Here is a 26631-nt window from a genome sequence, read left to right as displayed (position 1 = left end):
CGATCCACGATCCCCATAGGATCCAATGCATTTTCGCTCACGCTGGCGCCAAATCGTGACACGCGCAGAAAAACAACGTGTGTCGTTTTAACTTTGCCATCATTAAGTGAATATTACCGTTCTGGACTGGAAATTGGGATGCAGGGATTGGGGAACAGTCGGCCATCATGGATTTTAGTACCGTTCTTTGAATTTTCAGCAAGAAGAAGTTGAAGAATATTCACCATTAGAGGGAAAGAGAGGCGAAATGCCGCCAAAAACTAATACTGCCTCCCTTCCTCAAAACAGAAAAATCGTTGCACTGCTTTAACTGCTTGGTTTCGGCCACCTTCTGCTGGTTTCTGTTCGCCTGGTACTTCAGATTTTCTGCCATACGAATTTCGAGAAATTTGGGCCGCGTTTTGGCCGCCAAGGCGGGATTTTCAAAGCTCATATCTCGGCTATTTCTAAACGGATTGTGGAAAGGGATGCCATTTTGTAATCAGGACATTATTATCCTTCGATCTGCATCAAAAGTTTTTTAAAATCGAGCAATAAAATTTTCGCCGATTTTTGCAAAAAATCCTGATGTACCATTTGCCAAAATCGCGAAAATCGGGTCAAAATTTGTTTGCCCTGTTTTTAAAATCTTGGGATGCAGTTTGAAGGATATCGATGTCCTGATAACAAAATGACATCCCTTTTCGAAATCCGTTTAGAAACAGCCGAGATGTGAGCAGTATCCCTGGCCAAAATCGCGAAAATCAAGTCGAAATTTTTTTTTTCTATTTTCAAAATCTTGGGTGCTCCCACAAAATTTTTAAAAGTGGGTCAAAATTGTTGACACCCAGTTTTTGATTGAAAATGGTGCTACTCGGAGTTCTATAATCGGGAATGTATAACTTTTCTGGATCTGACAAGCAGTTTGGGATCATGAAAACATAAAAATGGGATCAACATCTTAGCAGTTTTTTTATTTGGCTAATATCTAAACTTTTGATTAACTTTTTAGTGAATATATTAACTATTTCGTAACAGACCAAAGTGTATTCAAAGTTTAGAATTTGGCAAAAAGACTCCAGTGGCTAAAAATACATTACGAAAGGTATTGATTTGTGACATTACGTATACACACAAGGAAATAGTTCCATTACTACCTTTTAAAGTTACGATAAGTGTGTACTAAATCAAAATCTGGCCACTTAATGTTATTTCAAGAAAACAAATCCTTTTAATTTTTTGAATTTTTATTTGAATTTGAATAAACAATACTAGACAACAACTACTTAGAATTAAGTACAAGTTTATAGATACAAGTTACATAAAAATAGTTTAGTTTTGGGCTCTCAGCTTGCTGCTGCTCCGAACGAATAATCTTTGAAACGTACTATATAGTAAATAGGGGGATTTATATATATAGTCATGTATAAGTACAATGTGTTTGTGGGTGGGTGTGTTTGGGTTGGGTTACCTCAGGTGACTACAAATACAAAGAAGGCAAACTTACAGCGGCTTTAGCGGTCACTTCAGGGAGGCTTCACTTTAAAAGTGAGCCCTCCATAAGAAGTGCGCACAACAATATTCCTTTTTAGGTATAAATAATTGTTCGTTAGATCTCTCCAATCAGATTTAGGAGGGGAGTTTAGGTTTTGTTTTGTGTGTGTTTGACACTAATTATCACTACGCCAGTTGAAGCTAAATAGTTTTCAAGTTCCTCATAGTTTCCGTGTTCTTGTATAGATTTCTTTTTTAATATTTGGATTGCTTCGATTTCTTGATAGGACTAATCCGATTTAACAATTAGTAGTTGCAATTATTGCTAATAATACATCCAAGAATCCAACTAAATAAATAATTTATTTTCTCATCTGAGTGAGTGAAAGTTTCATTTTCATTTTGTGGGATGGATCAAAGTCGTTTTTCAGAGGTAACGATTTTCAGATTTGATCAAGTAATTTGTTGCCACGGCCCGGGGCACGGTCTAACTTTGCGCGTTGCCCCTTAAAAAATATGCTTTGTGTGTGTGTTTTTTTTTTTTTTTATTTTTTTTTTTTTTCACTCATCCCAGCCACCCTGACCCCGGGCTAAAATGGTTAGTTAGTAATCTACAATTTGTCTCTTGATTTCTGTTAAATTTTAGGTACACGATTCCGCTCTTTTCCCTATTGTGTGGCACTGCGAAAGTTATACATCTTAAGCTTCAACCGTTTTCAATCACAAGGTGCAGGCCCCGCATATACCATTACTTGTATATTATACAAATATTTATATATTGATATATGCGCTGGGTGGTTCAGATCTCATATACATTCAATATACATATATGATTTTGTGGCTTTTTCTCTAAATACTAATTGCAGGTAGTTCGTTAACGTTACACCAGAATTTAGCAACAAATATTATACTATTTGTGTATTTGTATTCTCTTAGCTTTGTTTCGTAATCGTGTTGTGATTTTGTTGTTTGGAGCCAACGTAAAACGTGGCTTTGCTTTAATACTTTCAATCTAAAACTAATTATGTTTCTCCCAATCCGATCCTTTCGAATCCCTTCGACTCTGGAGGCTTTCAACTAGGCTGGTAAGTTGGTTTGTTCGTAGAAGTCCGGCTCGTCTTCGTCGTTCTTGGCCTCGCTTCCATCCAACTGGCAGTGAAATAATAAAGTTATTTTTAGAGTAAGTTATTTTATAGCAAAAGTCTGCCTTACCGCTTGCATTTCTTCGGGCTTGTAGAGGGCATTTAATTGTTGTCTGATTGGCACCATCATGATCAGGAAAAAGGGGAAGGCAAGGGAGAACCTCGAAGACTTCACAGTCCAAAGTAGGACCAGGCACAGCACCTGGATGGTGGTGAACAGGTGCAGCTTCCAGGGACGCACACGTTTCACGTAGGGCGTTGGTGGATAGTGCTTAACGGGCATGAAGTATAGTCTTACTCTGTGTTTTAAATAAAATAAATATTAAATTAAATCAAACCATCAATAATCTATACCACTTACCTTTCAAAGAACTGCACACCACTCATGGAGGCTATACCCATGTAAAGAAACACGCCGAAAAGCACTGCCATGGGAATCAGACGCAGGAGCGGAGCCATCAGGACAGACAGTCCGATCATGAGACATACAAAGAAACCAGACAGGCGTTGCTCCTTCACATCCACGATCCTCGGCGACTCACCAGGAGCATGTGTGCTGTTTAGTAATAGGATTTTGCATTAGATACACCAACTAATTCATAGGCCAACTCCCTCACTTACCGCGACATAATGGTAACCGAAGAGACATGTGTCACGGAACGCACCGTGGCCGCACAATGCCAGGGCATGCCAAACAACCCACAGGCACAGTTGAGGAGGCAGAGCAGAACAATGTCCCAGTGGAGACCAGAGCCCTTCTTTAGGCCACGATCTGGCTTGTCCACAATCAACTCCGAGATCTGGGACTCCATGAAGATCAGGATGTAGACGAGCAGGGCGGGCACAATGCAAGCGAAAGGAATCCAGGTGGAGGTGGCATTGAAGCCGATGTACCAGCCACGCTTGGAGGGATCACTGGGCGACAGACCTTCGGGCACCACCAGCTTCTCGGTGTAGACAGCCGGCACCAGGTAGTCCACCAGCACAAAGATGGCAATGGAAATGGGCACGCCGAAGTCTCCAAGAGCACGACGGGCATTGCGTCCCAGGAAGTGGGAGTTGCGGAAGAGTTTCAGGTAGTAGGCCACCACAAACGTGGCCAGTGTCAGGATGGTGCAGAAGAGAGCGGTATTGGGTTGGTTCTTGGGCAGGGCAGGAGGACCCATGGGCATGGACGTTGTGGTGGCGTTCAGGACACTCTCAGTGGCATTGACATGAGAAGTACCATTGACATCATGACCCACTAGCGTCGGTGGCGGAAGATTGTAGTCCGGCAGCAGGGGATTCTGCTCGTAGATGGACACCAGCTTCATCATGGTCTCTACGATGTAGATGAGTGTGATCAGCGCCGAGAAGATCTCCTGGGTGAATCTGGTCAGCAGTCGAACGTAGACACTGCCCTCGAAGGCGGACACAAACAGGGCTATGACGATCAGCCAACATCCCACATAGACTCTCAGGGACAGGAAGTCGAAGTTGTTGTTGGTGCAGAAGACCATCAGAGCCTCGTCGAAGAGCAGCAGGGGTCCCGTGGTGCCAATTATCACCAGCGGCTGGCAGGAGAGGCAATGGAAGATGATGCCCACCAGGGAGCACGAGATCAGTGTCTCCGAGATGCCGATCCAGCTGTCGGTCTTCGCCGAAACGAGGCCACCAAAGGTGATGGCCGTCGACAGGCAGGCGAAGTACATGAAGATGGTGGCCGCCAGGGTCTCCGTGTTGAGGCCGTCCAGGATATCGCTCTTGTACATGGGCATCCGCCGCTTAAGATCGTTCCTAAGGCCACCCCACAGTCGGTGGGTCTTCTCCAACGGACTGGGTCGCTTCTTTTTCCGCCCGTCCTCGTCATCCGAGCCACCGTCGCCTCCACCGCCACCGCCGTCGCCACCGGCTCCCATGCCAATGGCGCCCAGGGTTTGCTTTTCCAGGAGCGCCTTCTCCTCGTCCTTGCCGATCTTGATCATCTCGCTGTCGCGCTTCACCTGCAGGGCCTTGATCTTGCGCGTCCGGATCCAGTCCTTCTTGGCCTTCAGCTCCTCGAAGGGCAGCAGATCGTGACGATCCCAATTGCCCGGCGGCAGCACAATCGAGTCGTCCAGGAACTCATTAATGGCCGAGAGCAGATCCTTGCGATCGTCGGCCTTGTAGGCAATGGCGTGGAAGTGCTCGTTGGCCATCAGGGTGGAGATGGAGCGACCCACCTCATGGTAGTCCAGATCAAAGTTCCGGGGACCCAGCAGCACAAACATGAATCTCACTGGGACAGGGACCTCGGTCAGAGTGGGCATCAGGACACCCTCCGACAGACGAACGAAGGCAATGGTGGGCTGCTCAAGGAACTCCACGGCACCGACCTTTGAAGAAAATCCGGATTTAACATTCGCTGATCATAATTAGAGAATATTTTTTAGCTTACCAACACTGTGGTGGCTTCAGCACCGGCGGGAATCCTCTTGAGTATGGTGTCGTTCTGCAGCTTCTTGAGATCCTCCTGCGACGAGGAATACAAGTCGTCCTTCATGTCGATCTTGAGCTCATTGCTGCGCTTGCTGCCACCGATCTCACTGGCCGGCATGATCTTGATCTTCTTGTCATCCGTGCCGGACAGGTTCTGCGAAAGGACATCGAATTTAATAAAGGATATTCCACTTTCTAGTAAATCAATACAATTAAACAACAAGCTGAACATGCAAACCGAAATAAAAGTCTGGTAAGACATCAGTAGCGTCATGCCAAAAAAATTGAATTGCAAAACTGTGGAACGGAGTGCGTCTAGGCTGGAGTTATAGAGTGGCGTGTAACTGGGCTAGTAAGAGGGCTAAGAACAACACAATCACAGTCACAATTGAGAACTTGCCAATCGTGGAGGTGGAGGTGGAGAGCACACATAAAGACAGTGGATCTAAGGGGGGAGAAGGGCTACGGAACGTGGCTAACATGGTGGATTGGCTAAAAAGAAATATCGCGATTTCTATAAGCGCATTTCGGCGGCTTTTAAAGAGGCTCCATAGTGTTTTGATCAGAGAATGATTAGAAAGGGTTATAAAAGTTATTAAATAAGGTCTAGAATTCAGGAAAATAAAGAAAAGGACTCTAATTAGTCCTTTAAAATTCGTTGAGAGTTTTGAATCATAAGAGATCGGTGTTTAAAAGCCAATATGTGTTAGAAACTTCTAAGAAATAAAAAGCAATTTCTCTAAATAAACATATATTATTTCTAATAAAATTTTCTATAAATTCTTAGACTATGAACAGGATTCTATTCCTTTTTCTTTCGCACATCGATTAGTCTTCATTCTCTGATTCAAACAACAAGGAGACAAAACAAAAGGTTAGGGACTTTTTAAACGGGCTCTAAGGTCATTACACCCAGGTAGGACATCGTGGAGTGACGTCGATGGTCGATGGCCGCCGCCGCGGCTGTGGCAGTGGCCAAGTTCAACATCGCTGCCGTGGGCGGGGCACTGGAGGTGACGCATATGCTCCGTCTGGCCTTGGCCAGGTTTCGGGATTGCTGTTGCTGCTGGAACTGTTGTTGCAACTGCTGGTGTTGCTGTTGCTGCTGTTGCGAGGACTCCGCCCCCATCCAAAGAAACTAGTGTATTTATTTGTTTGTTTGTTGTTTTCAAGTGCAAGAGTGTGTGGAAAGTGTGTGTGTGTGTTGTGTGTGATTTTTGTTTTGGCGGCAAAACGAAATCATCAGTAAACGCACAAGAAAGAAAAAGATTCAAGAGATACACAAACGTTTGGAAACAAAGCAGCATTTATAAGATATCTTTGTACGATCATGGATATATACAATTTGGCTGTTCATTACCGATTTGGGTATAAGTTGCTGTTGTTTGTCGATTTGAGATTTATTGTTTGATGTTGTTGTTATTTTGGTGATGAGTCATGAGATGGCAGAAATAGACAAGAGAATAAATGATCACGATCATATATGGGGGATTAACAAACTTTTGTCACAATTTTCACCGAAAGCCAATTATTTATAGCGAACAGGCACGATGATTATTATGAGTAGTACATGTGTTAGCGAGACCAGGTGAGGGATGAGGATAATATCTGGAAAGTGAACTCACCTGAAGGCTGGTATAGCTGTTGTACTTTCTCTTGGTGAAAGGCAGCACACCCTGGTGTTCGTTGACATGGCGATGGCGCAGGAGCAGCGACCTCATCACCGAGGGCTTGTCATTGATGTCGATCAGGTCCTCGATCACCATCTGGAAGAGGGTTTTAAAAAGGGTTGTTAATCACGCTTCTTGAAAACGATAATCTACCATACCTGCTCCACCACACGATAGGCCACGGCGGGCAGATCCTTCTCGTTGAGGTCGAGCAGGACAACGCCCGTTTCCAGGCAGCGACGCAAATTGAGCAGCGAGTGGAAGGAGAGAGAGGCAACATGGGGCTTGCCCCAGCGATCGGAACCCTCCTCGACATCCTCCTCATACTTGATCCAGCGGGCAGTCTCCTTCCACTCACGATCCTCGCCCACGCCGGTGAGCTCATCCAGTTGTACAAATATCTGGTTGAAGGATATTTTTATAAAATAATTATAATAATATTCTTAAAGTACAGATTATACCTCATGGGGACTGTGATCCACTTCGGGCTTCTTGTTGGTGAAGGGCGAAATAGTTATTTGTGGCAACTCGCGTAGCTTGATGGATGAATGATGGATCTTGTGGCGTCTCAGGGCACGCGGGTCGTCGGAACGATGTGATCTCAGCTCGTTAAGATCAGCCTCCTATAATGTGTTAAGAAATACAAAGATTAATAACAAAGCTCTCAGTTTTATTGGCAGAAATGTATTTCTATTTTTGGGACTAAGGGCACGGCCAAGGATAAGATGGTCAACCTGTTTAGTCGGCATTTGGCCATTTGTCTACAGGTGCGACAGGTGCGTAGTTATCCATACGTTTGTTCGGGTTTAGCAATGAGAGTTGGAGAGATACAATATATAATAGCAGGTTTAGTTAGATGATCTAAACTACATATATGTTAGTTGTTGGGTGGGAAAGGGGGAGAGTGCTGGAATGGGGAAAGGTCTAAGCTAGCAAGGAATCCTACCTCCAATGCCGTGTCCTCAGGCTGCACAGAGATGCGACGCGCACCTGCATCACCGTTTTCCTCGAGAGTCTTTTTGGGTTCCACGCTGTCCTGATGTGAGAATTTACGCTGTCTATAATACTGATGGCGGCTACAAAGGAAATAAAAGGGTTGTAAATAAAATGTATTAAATGTTAAGGGACAAAACAGTATGTTTTTCATGATTTAATATTCAATTGATTCTTTTGTCTCCTTTGTTATTTAATTTCTCATTGAAATACTATCCTTTTCAAAATAATAAAAACATGTAGCTGTTTAAAATACCAATGATCCCTATTGTTGGCAAAAAAATCACGCATACGTAACGTTGCCATCACAACATATCACGTATACGCCCCATTGTGCTTTGCGAATGAATTGATTCGCTGCTGCAGGCTTAAAAATGAAAAGAATAATAATAATTTTTAATAACATTTACCTTCTTCTGCGTTTACGTTCGTGCGATTGGTCCGTGGGCTGTTCATCGTAGCTCAGGCTGGGCGGGGTGACGACTAGCTTCTTCTTGTCGCCAAACTGGACCCGCTTCTCGTCCGCCGAGTTGTCCGAGTGGTCACCGTGTCCGGCTCGCTCGGAGACTAGTGGACAGTCCTCCGGGATGTCATCGTAGTTTTGTGCATTGTTTAGGGGCTCCGTTTGGCTCTCGTACTCCGAGTCTTCCTCGATATTTAGATCGTTTGTGCGAACTTTGAGAAGATTTCAAGGATTATATGATAGTACTTATGTAATATTTAGTCTAAACTTACTGCTATTCTTCTTTCGGGATCCTATAGGTAACTGGGTGTTGTCCTGGAAAGTGGTTACATCGAACTTCTCCTTGCGCGCATTGTTGCCGGCAAACACCTTTTCCATTTCCGAGTCCAGCAGCACCTCGTCGGGATCCTCATTGCCGGACTGCAGAGATATAGAAACGAGACCAATTGTCGTTATTCAATTGTTTTCATGCGTTTGGTCACGTTGGGCATGACTCAAGAGACAGCACAAATACTTTTCAATTAAGAATCTGTAGGAAAAACAAAGTCAGACAAGTCATGTGACTCGCAGAGCATTATTGTTCGTCGTCACGATTCGGTTTCGACATCTCGAAGATCTGTGAGGGGGTCGGTTGTGGTTATGGGCCAGTCTTCTGGCTGCCAACATTAATCATTTAAAACCACCAAGTGCGAATGCCACACATTAGATTCTATTTTCAACAAATGAAAGAAAAAATAGTATTCTTGTTTTGGGAGTGGATGACACTTGAGGATGTGAGAGAGAGACTGAGTCCAGTGCTTTGGGGCGTTGTTTGTAATTGGTTTTAATCGAACTCAATTGATTTCCATAGTGACGAAGGCACTGATTGCCTCCAAGAGCATCCCAGCCCGCAGTTGTGCGCACTTCCCGCAAACACAATCGTTAACATCAATATCCCAGACTCATCATCACCGCCATTTGGCAATAAAACCGAAATGAAAGGAAAACGTAAACTCAATTATTAACAATTGTTGATGGCTATCAGATTACAAAAATAGAAGAAATGTAAGTCGAATCACGGGGAAGGTTATACGGAATTGAGTTTATAGATGTGATTGCTATCGATAGGGTCTATTTGGCTTCCGAAAGCACTTTCCCAATTTCCCCATTAAAGCTGTTTTGTTTGAAAAGCAAACTTTTGCCATAAAACATGAGGCGGAAAGCCAAGAAATTAGAAGTCCCACTGCACCCATTTTAATGAACACCTCCTCGACAGCTTGTATGTTCGCACATTTTCCGGCCAAGTTAGTCAACAAGAGCGGGGCCAGGTATTCTTTCGAGTGCCAGGGACATGTGTATATAATATATATGTATATAATACTATGTGTGTGCTTCCTTGTTTGCCGAGTCAACATGAAAATTATCGTATGCTCAGATGTGCCTCCCAAATGCAAATGGAATTAACTAAATGCGATTTCCAGTCCCCGTTAAGGACTCGCCACGGCAGCTGTTTAATATTTAATACAACTTTAATACACAGGACTAGAACAGTATGGAACGAGTATCCTAGACAATTACAATTCACTTCCTGATAAGCCAGGGTCAGATAAGCAAAAGGGTCGGGGTAGCCTGGGCAGAAGAAAGGCAAACAGAGTTTCCGTTTGAGTTTATAAATAGAAAAATTTAATAACGCTGAGAGCCTGCACGTGGGAACGTCAATGTGTCCACCGTTTCACAGACGAAGGAAGACCAACGACCATGCGTATGTGTGTGCCTGACCCTTGTGCGAGTGTATTGGTGTTTAAGTTTTGCATGTGTGTATGGTGTGTATGTGTGTGTGTGTGATAAGCCAAAGCGGAACGCGCCATGTTACGTTAATTAATCGATAAACACTACGTTGTCCCTAATGACGTTCATATTAATGCTGCTGGCTGAGACAATAATGAAGTTGTTGGCATTGCTGATTTACAGATACCACAAAAATAAAAAAAAACACAAAAATGTACAGAACGGCAGTAAAAGTATTTTGTCATTCGGCCATTAGCCTGATGCCCATCATAATGTGGCTAGGAAACCAGCTAGAACCACCCTAGGTAGGGCCACCCACTCGCAGGTAAGCCTCGAACAGAGCGTCGCACTTTATGCAGCCTGTCACTGCCGCTTATCAAAAATAATCGATGGTATGCTTAGCCCTCCTCCTCCAGGCAACACCCACCACAAGCCACGCCCACCACCGCCTTCCACCGCCTCCTGGCTGTCTGAACTGTCAATTTTCGTTGTTGTTTGTTTAGCGTTTCTGTTCCGACCCAAGCCAGTTCCGACCAAATGAATATGCACAGCTCGGGTCACAGCCCAAATGCACACAGTAGTTAGCCAAGGCATTAGAAACCCAATGAGATCATAGCCAGTAGCCAGTGGCGAAATTGGTAATAAAATTTGATATTTTGGCATTACTACTAATATCTTATATCAAGAGGTTGGTTATAAGAAAGATCTATCACCAAACAATAATTTCCATAAACTTACAATATGAAAGATTCAAAAGATTGCTTTTTAATGATATTTGTTTAATGTATTGTGGATTATTTTGTTTATGAAATATTAGTTTGATTGAAAATATATCACTATACATCACCATAAATATAAAATCGCTTATTTTATTATCTAAAGAGTATTTCCTAAAACATTCTTTTGAAGAAAATGAAAAAATACTCCTTCTCCTTCTCACCCCGAGAAAACGACCTAAGACATCCTTATTCCTTACTTCTACCAACAATAATAATAAAATTATACACATTTTTGTTACAAGGAGTTTAGGTACCTAATCAACTGCCACAAATTGTCAAAAGCGGCAGTCAAAAGTTCTCCCATAAAGGCGGGCGTGCATGAGCGGCTTGTAAGCCGCTTCCACGCTTCTCATCGAGTTGCAGCAACTTGAGTTCAGTTCGCTGAGTTGGCTGAGTGTTTCTGATGTGACTTGACATCTGTGGCAGGCAGCAGGCTAGCAGCAACTCAGCAGCAGCTCAGTGGCAAGTGAGCGGCGGCACGTGACTTACGAGTCATAAGCAAGTTATGCTATGTGGTCGGGGCCTAAGCAACTTTTTGTCAAACTTGCCAAATTGAATCGAATTGCGGCTAAAGCGAAACTTGTTAAGATTTTGCGAGTTGCCAACTATTGTTGTTGTTCTTTTTGTTGTCATCGCACACAGTGAGGCGAATAAGTTTTCTGCCCAGGGCCCAAGTAGCAGATTAAAAGTTTGTCTGCTGGGACATATCGTGTAACTTTTGTATTTATTGGTAAACTGTTTGAGTTTTCAAATCAAAAAGGAGGAAAGGAAAATCTTAGAATGTTTAAAATGTCAACGAATTTAAATATTAAAATATATAAAAATTTTTTTGTGAAAATAAGAGAGGGCAAAGTCATGAAAACAGAACCCATTTAAACTGAAATTTAATATTTTTTGAGTTTGACTTTTGAATATATTTATGCAAGTATACATACAACTTTTTATTTGTTTGCAGCTGTCGAATTTTTCCATGGCCCTGTGCATAATTTTGGCTGAATTTTGTTGTTTTGTTTTTGTGCTACGCAGTTGTTTATGCTTTTTTTGTTGTTTGCACAAATTAACGATGCTTCTATAACGCTTTGTCTGACTGTCAGCCTGGCACTGGAGTGTGTGTGTGGCTTTTTGTGTATCTGTGTTAATTTAATGCGAATTCCGCAGCGGAAATGCCCGCACAAGCAGACCGTCCGGGACACAGGACACGGGGCAGGACATCCTACCCGTAGGAGAAAGACGAGGGACGTGGGGCATGGGGCATGGGGCATGGGGGCACGTGCAAAAGGTTAAACTGGTCATTGGGCGGAGGCAATGGTGCCATGGCGTTAAAGGCATCGTAAATGTAATCTAGTGATGGGAAATCATGCTGACAACGCACCTCCTTGCTCTCTCTTGCGTCCCATCTCTCTCTCTCTCTTGCCACACAAAAGTGTGTTGCATACTTCAAGGTCAATTTGTGGCATAGTAAGCCTCTCTATCTGTGTGTGTGTGTGTGTGTGTGTGAGTTGGGTCCTGTTCTATTTATTGCCTAGCGGGCGTAAAATATTCCTGTTAATAAAAGGGTTTCTGCATTGAAATTTTTCCCATTTCCCCATTACGAGCTGAAAAACTTCACACGCTTACGGCGAAGAAAATCCTTATAGAAATTCCACACTTAATGGGTTTCCCAACCGAACCGGAAAAACTTACTAATGCCAGGCTTCCAGCATCTTCCAAACGAAAGTTTCTCGAACTTAAATTAAACATTACCGGAGTTGGCGAAAAAGAAAACTTGAATCAAGGTTGTGGAGGGTCCTGTCTTGAGAGTGTGCATGCGTACAGCATATTCCGTATAAATAATGCAAGGAATAAGGTAAATAATTCAAAACGCTTTTATAATGCAGACAAATTGGTAACACGAAACCGCAAAATCCAATCCGACAGTCGAAACAGTCAATCATCAATCCGGCAAAACGAAATGGTATTCAGTTATTATTAGGGGAGGAGGCTTGGGGCGAGAATTTTTGGAAGACACCGCCCAGGATACACTGGATACACACATACATACACACATTCATGACCGCAGACACACGTGTGTGCATTGCGGATGACTCCTGTGTCGCTTGGGGTAACATTTCAGTATCCTTGTCCTCACCGTTGTCGGTGAGCCGTTTTATTGCCCCAAAAAGTATGCAACACCCCTGGAACAAAATGGGCAAAAACAAATATCCGTCGGATGTACGGATGTACGGGTGTATGGGTTGTATCTGTGTATCCGTTTGGGTGCGTGTGGCATAACCCATAAAAGGCCAACTCACTTGTTGTGCCCAGCTGCCAACTTTTCGCCTATATAACTTGACACAGGCAGCCGAGAACAACTAATAAAATGAAATAAAAATTGTAGAAAATTTGTGTTTGTATGTGAGGACGAGAAAGGACGACAACGACGAAGAGTCCTTTTTGTACAGGCTGTGTGAGTGCGAGTGGGCCTTTTGGAAACACTTTTCAAGGTTGTGTGTGCTCTTGAAAAGTTTTCGCTGGCTTCTGATTAACGTTCTATGGATCAAACAAACAAGTTCAACTGGTTTTGGCATTACCTTGGGCTCTCCAAATGGTTCTCCCTCTGCTCTATATAATTACAGCACCAACTTTCGATCAACGAAACTTTCGTAATAGTTTTCACGCTTCTGCCTGTTGCACTTTGACCCGCGAATCTAATTTTCTTTTTTTTTTGGTGGCTGGCGGAACCAAAAACACGGCAGCCAGCAGCACTTTGGGGTCCGTTGTCTGGGAATGCTTCCCAGCAAATGATGGGCCATGGTGCTTGGTACTGGTGCTGGTGCTGGTTCTGCTGCTGCGGCACACACATGTTACCTGCCACTTGGGGCAAGTGCGCATGCGTGGGCGAAAGCGCGCGTATAACGGTAGCATAGCTCCGCAGCTCCACAGCTCCACAGCTCAGCTGGCATCGCTGCAGCGCCTCGGCCACGCTCAGCTGATTTTGGCTCTTCAGGGCCGTTGCGACGGGTGCTTTACTACGCAGCCCCGCCCCTTGTCCCCCCAACGAGTCCTGCCACATCCTGGCCACCCTCTGACGTAAATCGGAATGCACTTTTCGGGCCACCCGCAAAAAAAGCTTTCTGGCCAAAAAGCTTGGCTCAGCAATTTTTTTCGGCCCGTCCTGGCCAACCAACTAGTGCATAATTAATGGCAAAGCTTCGTCCTTACAGGACACAAACACACACACTCATGCCTAGGGAATGATGGTCAAGGCCGCTCAAGGCCAACACTTGGTGTTTTGTATGGAAAATGATTACGGATTGAGGAAGGGGGGCTGTTGCGGATTGTGTGCCATAAGCTTTTCGCCAAAAGTTTGCGAATATTGTGGAACTATGCACAAAAATCTATTCGCCTGATGGCCTTTTCAACAGTGGGCCATTAGGGCTTATTAGCCATGTCGGTATGTGTGAGTGGGTTTTTGGTAATTAGCGATAACGGCTGAGTTGTAATGGCTAATTGAGTTATGCGCCGGCACAGCGCTCTTCAAGATTATAGGACACTCGGGCGGGATGAATTATGCAAGAGCCCCCATGTTGCGGGGATTGCGGACAAAGGATCTAATTGATTGATGGCTGTCATGTGTAATAAATATTTAATAGACGGAGTAGTGCAAGTAATAAATCAATCAAGCATGTAGGGATGATATTTATTATTATATGACATGTTATATAATCTATTGTTTCTGCTACATAGTTCATCCTTTCCTGATCCAATTGAATTCCTTGTTCCCAAATCATGGCATACTTTATGGTGCAATTAAGTTAATTGAGGTTACTATTACAGCTCATAGATGCTTTCACCTGGTCAGGTGTCAATGAATCGCCAGCCATTACAGTTACTTTTCATTGTCAATGTCAGAACTGCAACCTTGACCACGAATATCGATTTCCGGTGTGTACGGCCAGTGTGTGTGTTCTGCTGTTAGTGGGCGTGTGTCTGAGTGTTGTTCCTTCATTTGAATGGCTAACTGCTAACTAGCTTCCTGCTACCGATACACATTATATTTCAAAACAGTTGCACAATTAAAATGCGTTTTCGCATTTAGCCTTTAAGCTGACAACTTGTCGCCTTTGCCTTTTGTCGTCAACGCTGCGTATACGTAATATTTGCAAAAAAAATATACAAAAGCTATCTAGCGTGTTTATTTTTTTTTCAGTTTTTTGTATGTTTCTGGTAACTGTAACGCGTGTGGGGCACTTTCGCATGAATGAATGCATGATTAGGCGATCTGATCTAGTGCTCTGAGTACTCGCTCGCTGCCACACGAAAGCGAATCTGAAATCGAAACTGAAACTGAAATCGATTTGCTGGAAACTGGTTTCTAAATTGTGTCAGTCAGTAGCTGGCGGGCATGCCGGCACCCCAAAAAATCAAATAAATAATAACAAAACAGCATAAATACTGCGGAAATGTGTAGAAAAGTAAACAACGACAAAGCTGCACAAAAAAAAAATCAATAACAATTACTTGACATTACGCCCGGCTGGCGAATGAATTATTCAGAAATTGGCAACAGCAATAGCAAAAAAAAATAATTCATTTAAAAAGTGATTTTTAATGGAAAACTACCGGCCCACTACTCGCACAAAAAAGTATGAATTTTTGTTGATTTTTTCTAAATATTACAGAGGTATATTATCGTTAGAGAACTACTACCACCTTGACTGGGTAAAAGTTGTATCGGGATCATCAATAGTAGTCCCCTCGTCAGGGTATGAGCTCACTCACCGCATTTGCCTAATTAATTTTCCAGACACAAGTCAGAGAGACATTAAGTCCCGCTTATTTATAGCCGAAATCTATATAGCCAAATATTATATAATGTCCGTTTAATGGCCCACTCACCTTCTTTTTGGTATTGAAGCCGAGGAAGGAGAGTTTGCGGACATTGTTCTCCCTGCCGCTGGCCGAACTGAAGCTCATATTGACTGTTGTCCTTTAACGGTTGTATCCTTGTAATTCCAATCCGAAGATTTTTTTATGGTTTCAGGTTTCCTATTTGATGATCAGGTAGTAGATGGGCATCGAGGTGAAGGTGTGCTTGGTAATTTGCTGCGGCCACTGTGGGTGCTCCAAGAATCTCGGCATTCGGGGCAGCGAATTCAACGCCCTGTAACCCAAAAAAAAAACAAAAAATTAAACAAACAAAATATAAAAAAAAAGGAGAAGCGAGCACTTGGAACGCAATTTCATTAATAAACAATTTCGACTGTTGCTGCTGTCACTGCTAAGGAGGCCAATTGAAAGCGATGCCGCACAAAAATATATCCATAGAGACATAATACTACCAGAGGGACGCAATAAAAACGGTTCGACGCGACTCAATTAAAGTCAAATGGCCGCCACACGCATAGATGGGCTGCCAGAAGGGGGTGCCCCAGAAGGGGAGGAGGTCGCTGAAGCACGCGACTTTCGATGACGGCTCGTGATCAATTTTCGTTACTTAAACACTCAATTATTATGCGGCGAGGGGCAGGGAGGCTGCCGCCAGGAATGTGAATGTGGCAATCAACGCCTGCCCCGAGGCGGTATGCCTTTGTTTCTAATGATCACTCACTTGACTATCTGCATCTCAATTTTGGTTACAATTTTGTTTTTAATTTGTACACAGAGAGAAAAAGTTCTATTCTATTGTATAATATTATTAGGGAAATTATGTAACTAATAGAGTTTTATTCTTTACATAACATCTAAGAGCCTACTAAGAATCTTGTCATTCATTTCGTTACCTACTCTGGCAACTATTTACCTTGAAATTTAAACTCAAATGTATTTGATTAAAAGTTTTTGTCAATTGCCTTCTTAAATGATTTTTTAATGTTAAATTAATACCTGCTTAGGCCAAAAACATTAAGCCTCGTTCAAAGCTACTTTAACACATAATACTGTCATTGATTTCGTAACCTACTCTAACAATTATTTTAATTTAAATTCAAAATGAATCTTGAATGTTCCTTAATGTTTAAAATAAATACATTTTTAGGCCAAAACTGTTAAAACCTTTTTTTAAGTATCTGAACTCACAATCTTATCACTAATTTCGTAACCTATTCGCACAACTATTTAGCTTGAAATTCAAACTGAAATTTATTTTAATTAGCGGCTCAGTCACTTGACTTTTATATCTGCCCCTTCGCTTGCAGAGGGCGTGGCAAGTCAATCATACTAAATAAAGGCAAACAACCACACAGGAAAGGACACTGTCCGCAGCTGTTAAATGTTTCGTGTCCGCAGGTCCTCAATAATTCAGTAAGCACCTTTCAGGGTAGAGGTGCCGCCAGACTGGACGAGTGGCAGGACGAGGTACGAGGCGATGTGGCACTGAAGACGCACGGCAAAAAAGACGAAAACCCAACTGTCATCAACTAAATTCAATTAAGAAACAGCACTACCGGAGCACTAGCGCGGTTGCACGTCAGCAAATGTCGCGAATAAGGCGAAAACGGTCAGCGGTCAGGAACACCTGGCGGATACGCGATATTCAGGACACGGGCGAGGCTAGCTCCGTGGCGAACGATTGCCGTGTGAACCTGTTGCGGCTGCGAATGCGCTGATTTATGTGAGCTTCTTTCTGCCGCCAAGAACGTTTCGAATGTGAGCCGAAGTCTACTATTACGAGCACCCCGAACACCCCAAAAGCCAAAAACAAAACAGCTACCTCAGTATTTGTTTGCATTTTGTGGCCGTGTATCTGTAGCTGAGTATCTGTGTATCTAAGTATCTGTGTAAGCGGGTATCTGAGTGTCGGTGTGTGCGGTTGAGCTTCGTATCGTATCGCCAATATCGCGTAGACAATCCAACATGAGTCTCGTGCTTAGACACAGCGCCTTAACTTAGACGGTGCCCCCTCCGGTTGTGCGAAAATTTTCACTTCGCCGCCTCGATTATGTAAGAAAATGTGACTATTCCTTTGCGGTATTTAACAGGGAGCTGGCGGCCATGTGCCTTGGATATTCCACAACGGGCTTGTTTGCCATATGTGTCCACGATAAAAAATTGATGTGCCTCCTTCGTCACCGCCACCGACAGGGCGCGGATTAAAGTTAAGTTTCTGGGCAAACAAAGAAGCCAAACTTTGGCTTTTGTCAGCCTTGATATTGCCACAGCGCTGCATAAAAGTCGGTGGCGTGTTACGGTAAAGGTTATTAACTAATAAAAAGATTTCACAACTTGATAAATGGCTAAAAGGAAGGCGGAAGCTCGTTCAAGGTTGTCGGTATTTAAAGTGTGGACTGGCTCTATCATTGCATTCCTTAAATTACTTAACTGATCCTTAGATTTGTGAAAATTTGTGTTTGTGAAAATATTTACTTAACTAAGTAGCTTACTATTACAAAAATAGTTTTAGACTAATCAGTTAAGTAATACATCAATCTTAGATCATACATCTCTATTTAGTTTCAAAGTAAAAGTTAAATTACAGAACCGAAAATACAGAAATTTATGTAATCTTTTAGATATTATTGTATAATCTTAAAAGTGTATACTTTCTTCTGTTTCTACTTCCAGAATTTTAATAAATATTACTGAAGCTTTTCAGAGCTTCAAAGATCTATTACTATAATATAATGTGGAAAGCAATAACCTGTTTTTAGATACATCCAAAATTTCAATAAGCCGATCAGCTGATTTTTTCAATTTTTTTAAAAGATCCATTGAGGATCGCGTGACTTTAACCAAATTCGATACGTTAAAGTGCACCTAGCCGAGGAAAACAAATAAATTTACACATTTTATGATAGTTAGACGACGAGCGGCAGTCAATGGCAGGTCGTAGTTGCATGTTATCAGAATTAGAGGCAGCCTGAAGAGACTCAAAGGTTCCCATAAAATCCCAAGGTGTTACATTTTAAATCCCCCAAAAAGTGTGGCTGGCAAAAGGGGTCTTCAGTGGCAGCGGGGGCGTACAAAAATTAACGTGGTGATCAATTTTATGGGTTCATTAGCGTTCTCTGGCGAAATGACGCCAAACGATCGATCGTACGGCGGTCGGACTTAATTTTGATTTAAATTATTGTTTGTATACGAATATTCGTTTATATACCTCTTATTTATATACATATGTGTACTTTTTACACTTTTTTTAGAGACGATAAACAGTCTAAGGCAATCTAAGGCGGGCTGCCTTATCAGGGCGGTGGGTGCTGGCCATTCATTTCGATTTCGATTCAGATTCGGCTCCAATTTATTAAAACAATTGACAGTAATGTATGGGATTTGCCATTTGGCGGCTTCATTTATTATCAAATTGTCTATTACGTGTCGGGGCCCGAAATTGATTTGATTTGGCTTCAAGACACGTCAATTAACCGCCCTCCCTGATGCCAGATACAAGGCCCGGTTTTTAAATAGCTCGATTATGCAATTGCCGAAAAATGGGCTAGGCCTTTCGAACAATCAGCCTTTATATTTCTTTGGCGAAATAAAGAGTCTCGTGCCGAGGCATCTTATCACTCAGGTTTTCCACCCCAATCAAGAAATCAGCTCCAACCGGTTACTGGCGGTTCGTCAGCTGCTGGTCCTACCTACTTCTGCTACAGTTACCACAGAGATTTTTGCATTCACGTGCTGCTGCTGCTGCTGCTGCTGCTGGCTGGGCGAACAAGTTGCAAACCGGTTTATTTGGTCTGTCAGCCAAATTGCAGCAGTCAACACGGCTGGGGCAGCTGCAACTGGAATTGCAACTGCAACTGCAGCTGACATTGAACTTGAAACCACTCGAGCGATTCGGTGTCCTACAGAGCTACAAAATACAGAGTTATTCAAATAATATTCCATTTTTAGTAGGTACTATAATATATTTATTTATTTTACTTAAAAATTTAATATGAAGTTTACTATCTACAACTATTAACTGTTTTTTTCCAGTGCCCTCTCTGACCGGAAAAAGGTGGCCCTGCTCCCCGCCCACTTATCGCCGGACACAATACGGTAGCAAAGCCACTCGAACGTAAAAATGTCAGTTTAAAAAGTACTCGAGATACGGCCTACCCACCAATAATGCATATCTGGCCGTAATATCTCCCCAGAATTCCGTCCACGACGGTAATTATTCTGGAGTGTGTCCATATATTAAGTGTACATGAGTGCACTAGAATGTTTGATAATTGGAAACGCATTGCTTGAGTGGCGCTATAAATCTTTTAGCTCCATAAATAATTTTTCCACCGATTCTAGACAGATTATAATACCACCTGACGTGCAATTTATGGCTATAAACTATTAATAATACTTGGAGTTAGAGAACTTAAAGTTTAGGGGAATTTGTTGGAATAGGTTAGTAATCTTGACTATCGAGTAGTTTCGACTACAAAGTCTGCTGAGTTATCAAGACTTCTCAGAGTAGAAGAATGCCTCTTATCGCCAGTGGAAAGTAAGGGTCTTTTTGAAGTGGTTTTGTGTTTCAACCACCAAATTATAAGACAAGGTCTTATACTTTCGTTCACCAGCTTACTTCCACTTTCCACTTGAGTGACAAATGTCGGCAGGGCATGAAGGATTTATGATGGGCAGTGTTCGATTGTTCAAAGGTTCAAAGCACTTAGAGCTCGGTGCTTGGAGCCAAATGCAATTAAAACAAACAAACGCACGACATTTGAAACGAAATGAAACCGTTTGGCAACGCTCCACCGCCCACACAAAAACAATAAGCCACAAATAAATAAATAAATAATAAAATCAAACGAAAAAGGCTAAAATACAAAACCAATTCCAACTGCAAACAGAAAACGAAACTCTAATTAGACTATTGGCGTTCTGGTAATGATCGACTTTGGGCGGGGGTTGACTAATAGAACATGTAACCCCCAATCTGCGGATAGTGCCCGCCCCGAAGTTTCTATTTCTCTGCCCGATAAGCAGTTGGCTATCACGATCTCTCCTCTACTAGCCGGGCCGGGCCAGAAATATTCGTCAACTGTTTTCAAAATACATATGGCTTATTATATCGGTTTCAGCTGAAACCGACACAGTTGGCATTGGAGGTTCTTAACCGACTGCGAGTCAGCAAATAAACTTCTTTTGTTTTGAAAAGATATCCGATGGAGGTATAGTACTCCCCCTCTTCCCAGAGTGCTATATCAATATCACAGATTTCCGCGGATATTTTGCAATAAAATAATAACATTTCAGATATATTTCATGTACCCGTTCGTTCGGAAAACGATGATTAATTCTTGTGACAGATGTCGGTGAGTTTTCTGTTTTGTTTTGATTGTTAGGGGTATCTAAAAGGCATGACTAACTAGTCGGCGTTATCTAAAGAGTGTTGCATCTTGTGAATAATTTTTAGGGGATTTTATTCATTTGAAATAGTTACTTTGTGACTAATGTTACAAAATGTAAGCAAATAGGCATTTCGTTCAATATTTCATGTTTTTTATGAATTACTTTTAGAAACAAGTGTTGGCATTGCTTTGATAATTTCTTTTTTAAACAGAAACTAAAAACTAAGTGACAGTTGACACTCTTCACACCAGAGAAGAATTCATAAATAATTAAATATTTGTTTATGCCACTGAATTACTCAAATCTTGGCCACTGTTGACTGAAACGCGAAGTTTACACTCCATTGGGAATCGATTTGCGCCCTTTGTTTGCCTTGTGCCCCCTTGTGCCTTCCTGCTTCCTTTATGGCCAACTATTGTTATTAAATACTTCGATTTGCCGGCCGATGCAAATTCCGTGAACCGTGCAGAGGAACAATAAATAGTATTCGAAAAACACAGCAACAGCCTCGCCGCAAGTTGTGTAAACAAAAGTGCTAAGCCACAATTACTGCTACGGCGGCCATAACAATAAAGCCCAACTTTAAGCGTCATGATACATTTTGGTTAAATATCAGACAAGAACCGTGCAACAATACCAAGTACAACAGACCGCGAGAAGCGCGCAAAAACAACAAACAAACAAAACAAAGGCAACAAAACAAACAAAAACAAAAAAGTACAAGAGTCGAGTGGAGATAAACAAATTCTAGTTAACATTGTGTGTTTATCGGGGGTCGCGACTGCAGCAACAACTTTTGCGAAAAGCTGGAGGGGCTACGGTTAGAGGGGGTGGGTGTGGCGGGGAAAGCCAAATTATTGAGCCATTACTCACCAGCTGCAACCGCTCGGGAGGAGCTGGAGGGGCGTGGCTAAAATGGGAACCGGGAGGGTGCCATCTACAAATATTTCCCACACACTAAAAAAAACCCAAAGCCAATATGGGTAATCGATTGGGCACTTCGGGATCACATCAAAAATTACTCTTATCTTATCAGTATGACGTTTGAGATTACAAAAATATGCAGATTTCGTCACAAATTATAGCACATAGCTAGTTTAAGCTCTCATATGTGGATTTTTGGAGGAATATTTTACTTTTAAATCTAATTTTGTTGAATAATTTTTATTCTAAAACTATTATTTAAAAATATGTTCTATTTTTATGGCCCTAACAGGTTACGGTTTAAATAATATATGGATTTCGTCACAAATACCAAAGAATTGATGAATAACTAGCTTTAAAATCGTAGTTATTTGACAATTTTTTAGCCAAAACTGTAGTTTTAAATAAAATAGCTTTTAAAATCCAAAAAAAAGTTAATTTTATAATAATGTGTATACAGATTTCGTCACAAAACTATTTAGGCTATAATAGTACCAAAGTATTTGAAACTTTCACGCATTTTTTTAATGAGTTTAAACTTTAAGTGAAATTCTTTCCAGAATATTGATTTCAAACCCGTGATTTGAAATAAATTTTGATTCTGAAAGATAGATTTTTTTCCAATGCAGTTGGCAAAGTGCAGCAAACAATTCACGTGCTGTGCAAGTGACCGAAAAAAAAACAGGGGTGGGGTGGGAGTGTGGCAAGCGGGGTGCCTTCGGTAGGGGATGGTTGTGGCAGCCAGGGTCCAGGGGCCAGGGAACGCCGTGGCACACTCAGTGCTGATAGCAGAAATTCCCCTAAAGAAGACTTTTTGGTACTTTTGAACGCTGCTGGTGTGTTTGCAGTTGTTGTTTCTAAAAATTTGCATAAAAAGCAGACAAACTTAGCATAAAGCGCCGCGGGGAATGAAAGAGAAATAGGCGAAAAATGGGGGGGAAGGTGGAAGACTGAGAGAGAGAAAAGTCAGAAAACGTGGCACAACGTGCCGGCGGACTACAGAAACTGTGTTAGTTCTGTTGGTAATACAAATACAAAAAAAAAACATAAAAAACAGAACAAGTCGAAAAAAAAAATTTATAAAAAAAAACATAGCCCCTGGGCCTGAGATCCAAAATAGAACCAGTTTTGTCCAGAGCAGAGTTTTGAAAGCACCAGAGCTCCCAGAGTCACATGCTGCAGTTGCTCCGGCGTCCGGCGTCCGGAGTCCAGACCTGGCTTGATTTATCTCTTCTTTGGACCGGGCCGCTTCATAATTTGTCCGACAGTAATTGAAAATCGGGCCGGGCCAGAAGTTCTGGGCCAACAGCATGAACGGTCTTTAGTTCCGTAATTGTTTTGCCTTCGCAATGAATTTTCACACTTTCTTTGACACTTTTCCAACTGCGAAAATGTGTCGTCAATTTTCTTTTCTTTTTGCACTGAGAAAAATAGTGTGATAAAAAAAATATTACATAATTTATCGAAAATAAAGATACGCATTTTTACTTCATTTTTTAATTAATAAAATTTATTTCAGGTTCAAAAAACTTGTCAATAACCTGTCTCTTTATTTTTTACTGTGCAGTAAATTTTCATTCTTGGGTGTCGCTGGGAATTGCGACAAAAAGTATGAAAATATTCACAATTTTCGAAGATATTTTTCACAAAAATAGCCGCAGACGCAGTAACAGAATTATCGAAATCAGCGCCAGACAGAGATTCATTTTATAATTGACACGTACTTGAGGTGGTGGTCTTTTGATATTTTTAATTTTTTTTACCTTTTAACTCGGCCACGGGGCGCCAACAGGAACAACAAGAATACACGGGGGAGGGGAATGGAGCCAGAAACTTGATGACGAAATTCTCAACACAAGCGGAGTCGAAAATTTTCCACTGCACGTCTCAGAAACTGCTGCTCAATGATTAGCATAAAGGGTTTGACGATCTCTTCCCGACTTCTTCCTTATTTTTTTATTTAGCCCTGTGTTTATTTATTTTGGTTTTTTGGGTTTTTTTTCCAGTATCGTTGGGGGTGACAACAAACAAGTCGACCACAGGGCGGATGGCGCAAACAAAACAACAAACACGCACACAGTGAAGGCAGAACGGACGAACGCGTCGATAAAAACAACAGCGAAAAACGCGAATTGGCAGGAAAGGAACCACACAACAACAACAACAAACAATGTGTGAGCCGAGTGGGGGGGTATTTCGACCTTTTTTTTATGTATTACTTTTTTATGTTTTTTTTTTGTATTTTTTATACTTTTTATGACTTTCGTCGTGGACTATTCGGTATAGTCCGCAAAACTTGAACTTGAGTTCTATCCGGCAGCACGTTTCCAAGTGATTTACAGTTTTTTTGTGAAGCACGTTTTAAGCGATCGGAAAAGAGAGAGCCGGAGAGCGGATGGCGCCTTAACAGCTGGTCTGGTTGATGGCCGACTCTCCACTCTCCACCCCGATCCACGTTCTCTTTTCCAGTTCGCTCTCCTCTCGTGAGCGCTGATTTTAACCCTTGCCAGCCACGACCCCCAACCCCGCGTTGTCCCTTATCTAAATATAAACATTGCCTTTGATTTTTTATCTAAAAATAAACAGCACACTGTCCGCAATAATGTCAATGTTTGCCCATCAATTCACGCAATGCAAATTAACTGGCTGCGACGCTCTAATTGATTGATTTGCATTGGATTGGATAAGAGCTAAGAGGACCAAGAGGGCCAAGAGGAGAGAGAAGGTGGCTAAGAGGACCTGTGCAAAGTATCAGACTGGCTGGCCATAATTTTTACTCACGTCTACATTTCAAATAATTTTGATTGCGGGAACTATACTTCAAAATTTATGACGAACAATTGCGCCAAATAATGATTAAACGCAGCCATCACATCGATGGGTGTGTGCCATTCTTGTTTGTTGGGGTGAGGTGGTGGGGTAACTGATAAAGGTATACCTTAACATGGATGGATATGTGTGTGAGTGCCAAAGCTTTCCGATCACAGAGGCTGGACTTTCCAATTGTGGGCATTTTCCGAAGCATCTACGTCAGAGTTCGATTGGATGTGAAAATAACCTTTTTTTTTGTTCCTTTGTTGACTGTTAAAATTCACTAGGGATTGTTAATTAAATGCATAAACCCGATTCAAAAGTGGTGCGAAATTTTTGTCATTTCTACAAATTAATTATGGCTATTTGACAGCTATTTTGATCGAGTGCGATAATTTGCGGCTGGGCACGCTGATACTGCGAGGAAAATTTATAGAATGAGCCCTAGGCTTATTTCCAAAGGCGGGGTATAAATAAAGTGTCAAGTTTAAGGCCGACAGGCCCGTCCTTCCATTCGAACTATTAAAAAGTCATTATGTGATAAGGAAACACAATGTGCGTATGAGTAATGAGGCTATCGAACGAATATCACCCATACGCACAGTAAGGGTTAAGCCAGCCCAAAAGTAGGCATCGATAATGTGAAGAGAGCCGAGACCAAAAGTATACAAAGCTGAACGATAACAGAAGGTAACCTTCAGCCAACAAAAAAAGGTAAACAAACGGGAAAATCACTCAAAGGTGAGTGAGAAGTTGAGCGCAGGCGTCGCGTTCGTGGTGAAAAGCTCCGTTGTCCCAAAACTGTTGCATTACCCCGTCCATGATGTCCTTGTTGTTGTTTTTCTTCTTGCCGCTTGTAGTGGACTAGGAGCTATAACTTCATTTTATCATTTGATTTACCTGCAGAACTTTAACAACGCTCACTTCCGTCGCCGAAAGAAGCCCAGCGGAATGCTCAAGCTGCAAGCTTTGTTGTTTCTATTTGTGTTGCCCCCATGGAGGAGGGGGTGGAAGACTAGTGGCTGGTGGCGAGTGGCGGATGGCGGATGGCGAATGGCTGGTGGCGAATGGCCGTTTGGCTAAGGGTTTATGTGAAACTATCTTTTTTCAATTTCCCCGCATGGCTGCTACTTCTACAGCCCCTCCGTCTTCATCTTCCACCGTCTTCCACTGCCCCGCATAAAACGGAAATGGAAGTTTTGTAAATGTTTTCTTTTGTATTTCTTTGCAGCCACCCATATGCCGCAATAACAGTAAAAGGCAACACCACACACACTCATATGAACACACGCACTAATACAGACTAGGTAGCGCCTTTGAAAGATGAGCGAAAATGGATACATGTAGGGGTGGTAGCTGGCGAGGGGTGGCTGCACTTGGGGGGTGTTGCAAATGGAGTGGCACGATGCGGTATTGGAGGTGTGTGTGAAGGACCACATGGCCGAAAAGTCCTGCCAGAGGCTTAACAGAGGGTTTTTGGGGGGTTACCGAGAAGAAATTCACAAGTTTTTCAATAAAAGTGTTGGAATTGAATATTAAAAGTTTTAAACTAACAGAAATCACATGTTAAAATATCATATTCTTGAAAAGAAGACCCCTTATCGCCGCCCCTGCAACCTGCACTTTGGATTTTGGCTTGCAAGAGTTGTTCCTATTCTTTTTTATGACACTTGACGCTTAGCCAAGCCATTCGAAGTCTCCTGTATGGCGCTGCCTCTCCTCCTTTGTTGATGTTTTTGGGGCAACGGGGCAAACGGCAACTGAGGCGGGGGCGGTGGAGGTTATAAGATGAGCTGGTTGGCAACGTTTTCCGTCATTGTTCGGTTTCCTTCTACTCTTTTCTCCTACATATATTTTGCACCTGGAATGCATGGGGGCTTCATTCGGTTTGC

The 26631-nt window shown here is 42.3% G+C and overlaps 1 protein-coding gene across 9 annotated transcripts; it reads right to left on the bottom strand.

Moving 5' to 3' along the window:
• Positions 1–1867: 1867 nt before the first annotated feature.
• LOC6507306 (anion exchange protein 3) lies at positions 1868–24291 on the bottom strand. 9 transcript variants are annotated; one of them, XM_044714647.1, is made up of 16 exons: positions 23692–24291; positions 15623–15887; positions 8471–8618; positions 8146–8410; positions 7689–7818; positions 7477–7503; positions 7204–7365; positions 6901–7143; positions 6698–6838; positions 6433–6450; positions 5983–6210; positions 5032–5226; positions 3237–4969; positions 2977–3171; positions 2686–2914; positions 1868–2622 (listed from the first exon to the last, which is right to left on the bottom strand). In XM_044714647.1, exons 2-16 carry the CDS (start codon positions 15698–15700, stop codon positions 2551–2553), a joined length of 3864 nt encoding a protein of 1287 aa, XP_044570582.1. In that variant the 5' UTR covers positions 15701–15887; positions 23692–24291; the 3' UTR covers positions 1868–2550. The 9 variants fall into 9 exon arrangements, with proteins under 9 accessions (XP_044570582.1, XP_044570583.1, XP_014765142.1 ...); XM_044714648.1 differs by lacking the exon at positions 23692–24291 and adding an exon at positions 17035–17369; XM_014909656.3 differs by lacking the exon at positions 6433–6450.
• Positions 24292–26631: the final 2340 nt, after the last annotated feature.

The sequence above is a fragment of the Drosophila ananassae genome, chromosome 2R, assembly GCF_017639315.1.
Source record: "Drosophila ananassae strain 14024-0371.13 chromosome 2R, ASM1763931v2, whole genome shotgun sequence".
NCBI classification, from domain to species: domain Eukaryota; kingdom Metazoa; phylum Arthropoda; class Insecta; order Diptera; family Drosophilidae; genus Drosophila; species Drosophila ananassae.
Note: the sequence above shows the minus strand (reverse complement) of the source record. Positions and strands in the feature narration are given on the sequence as shown.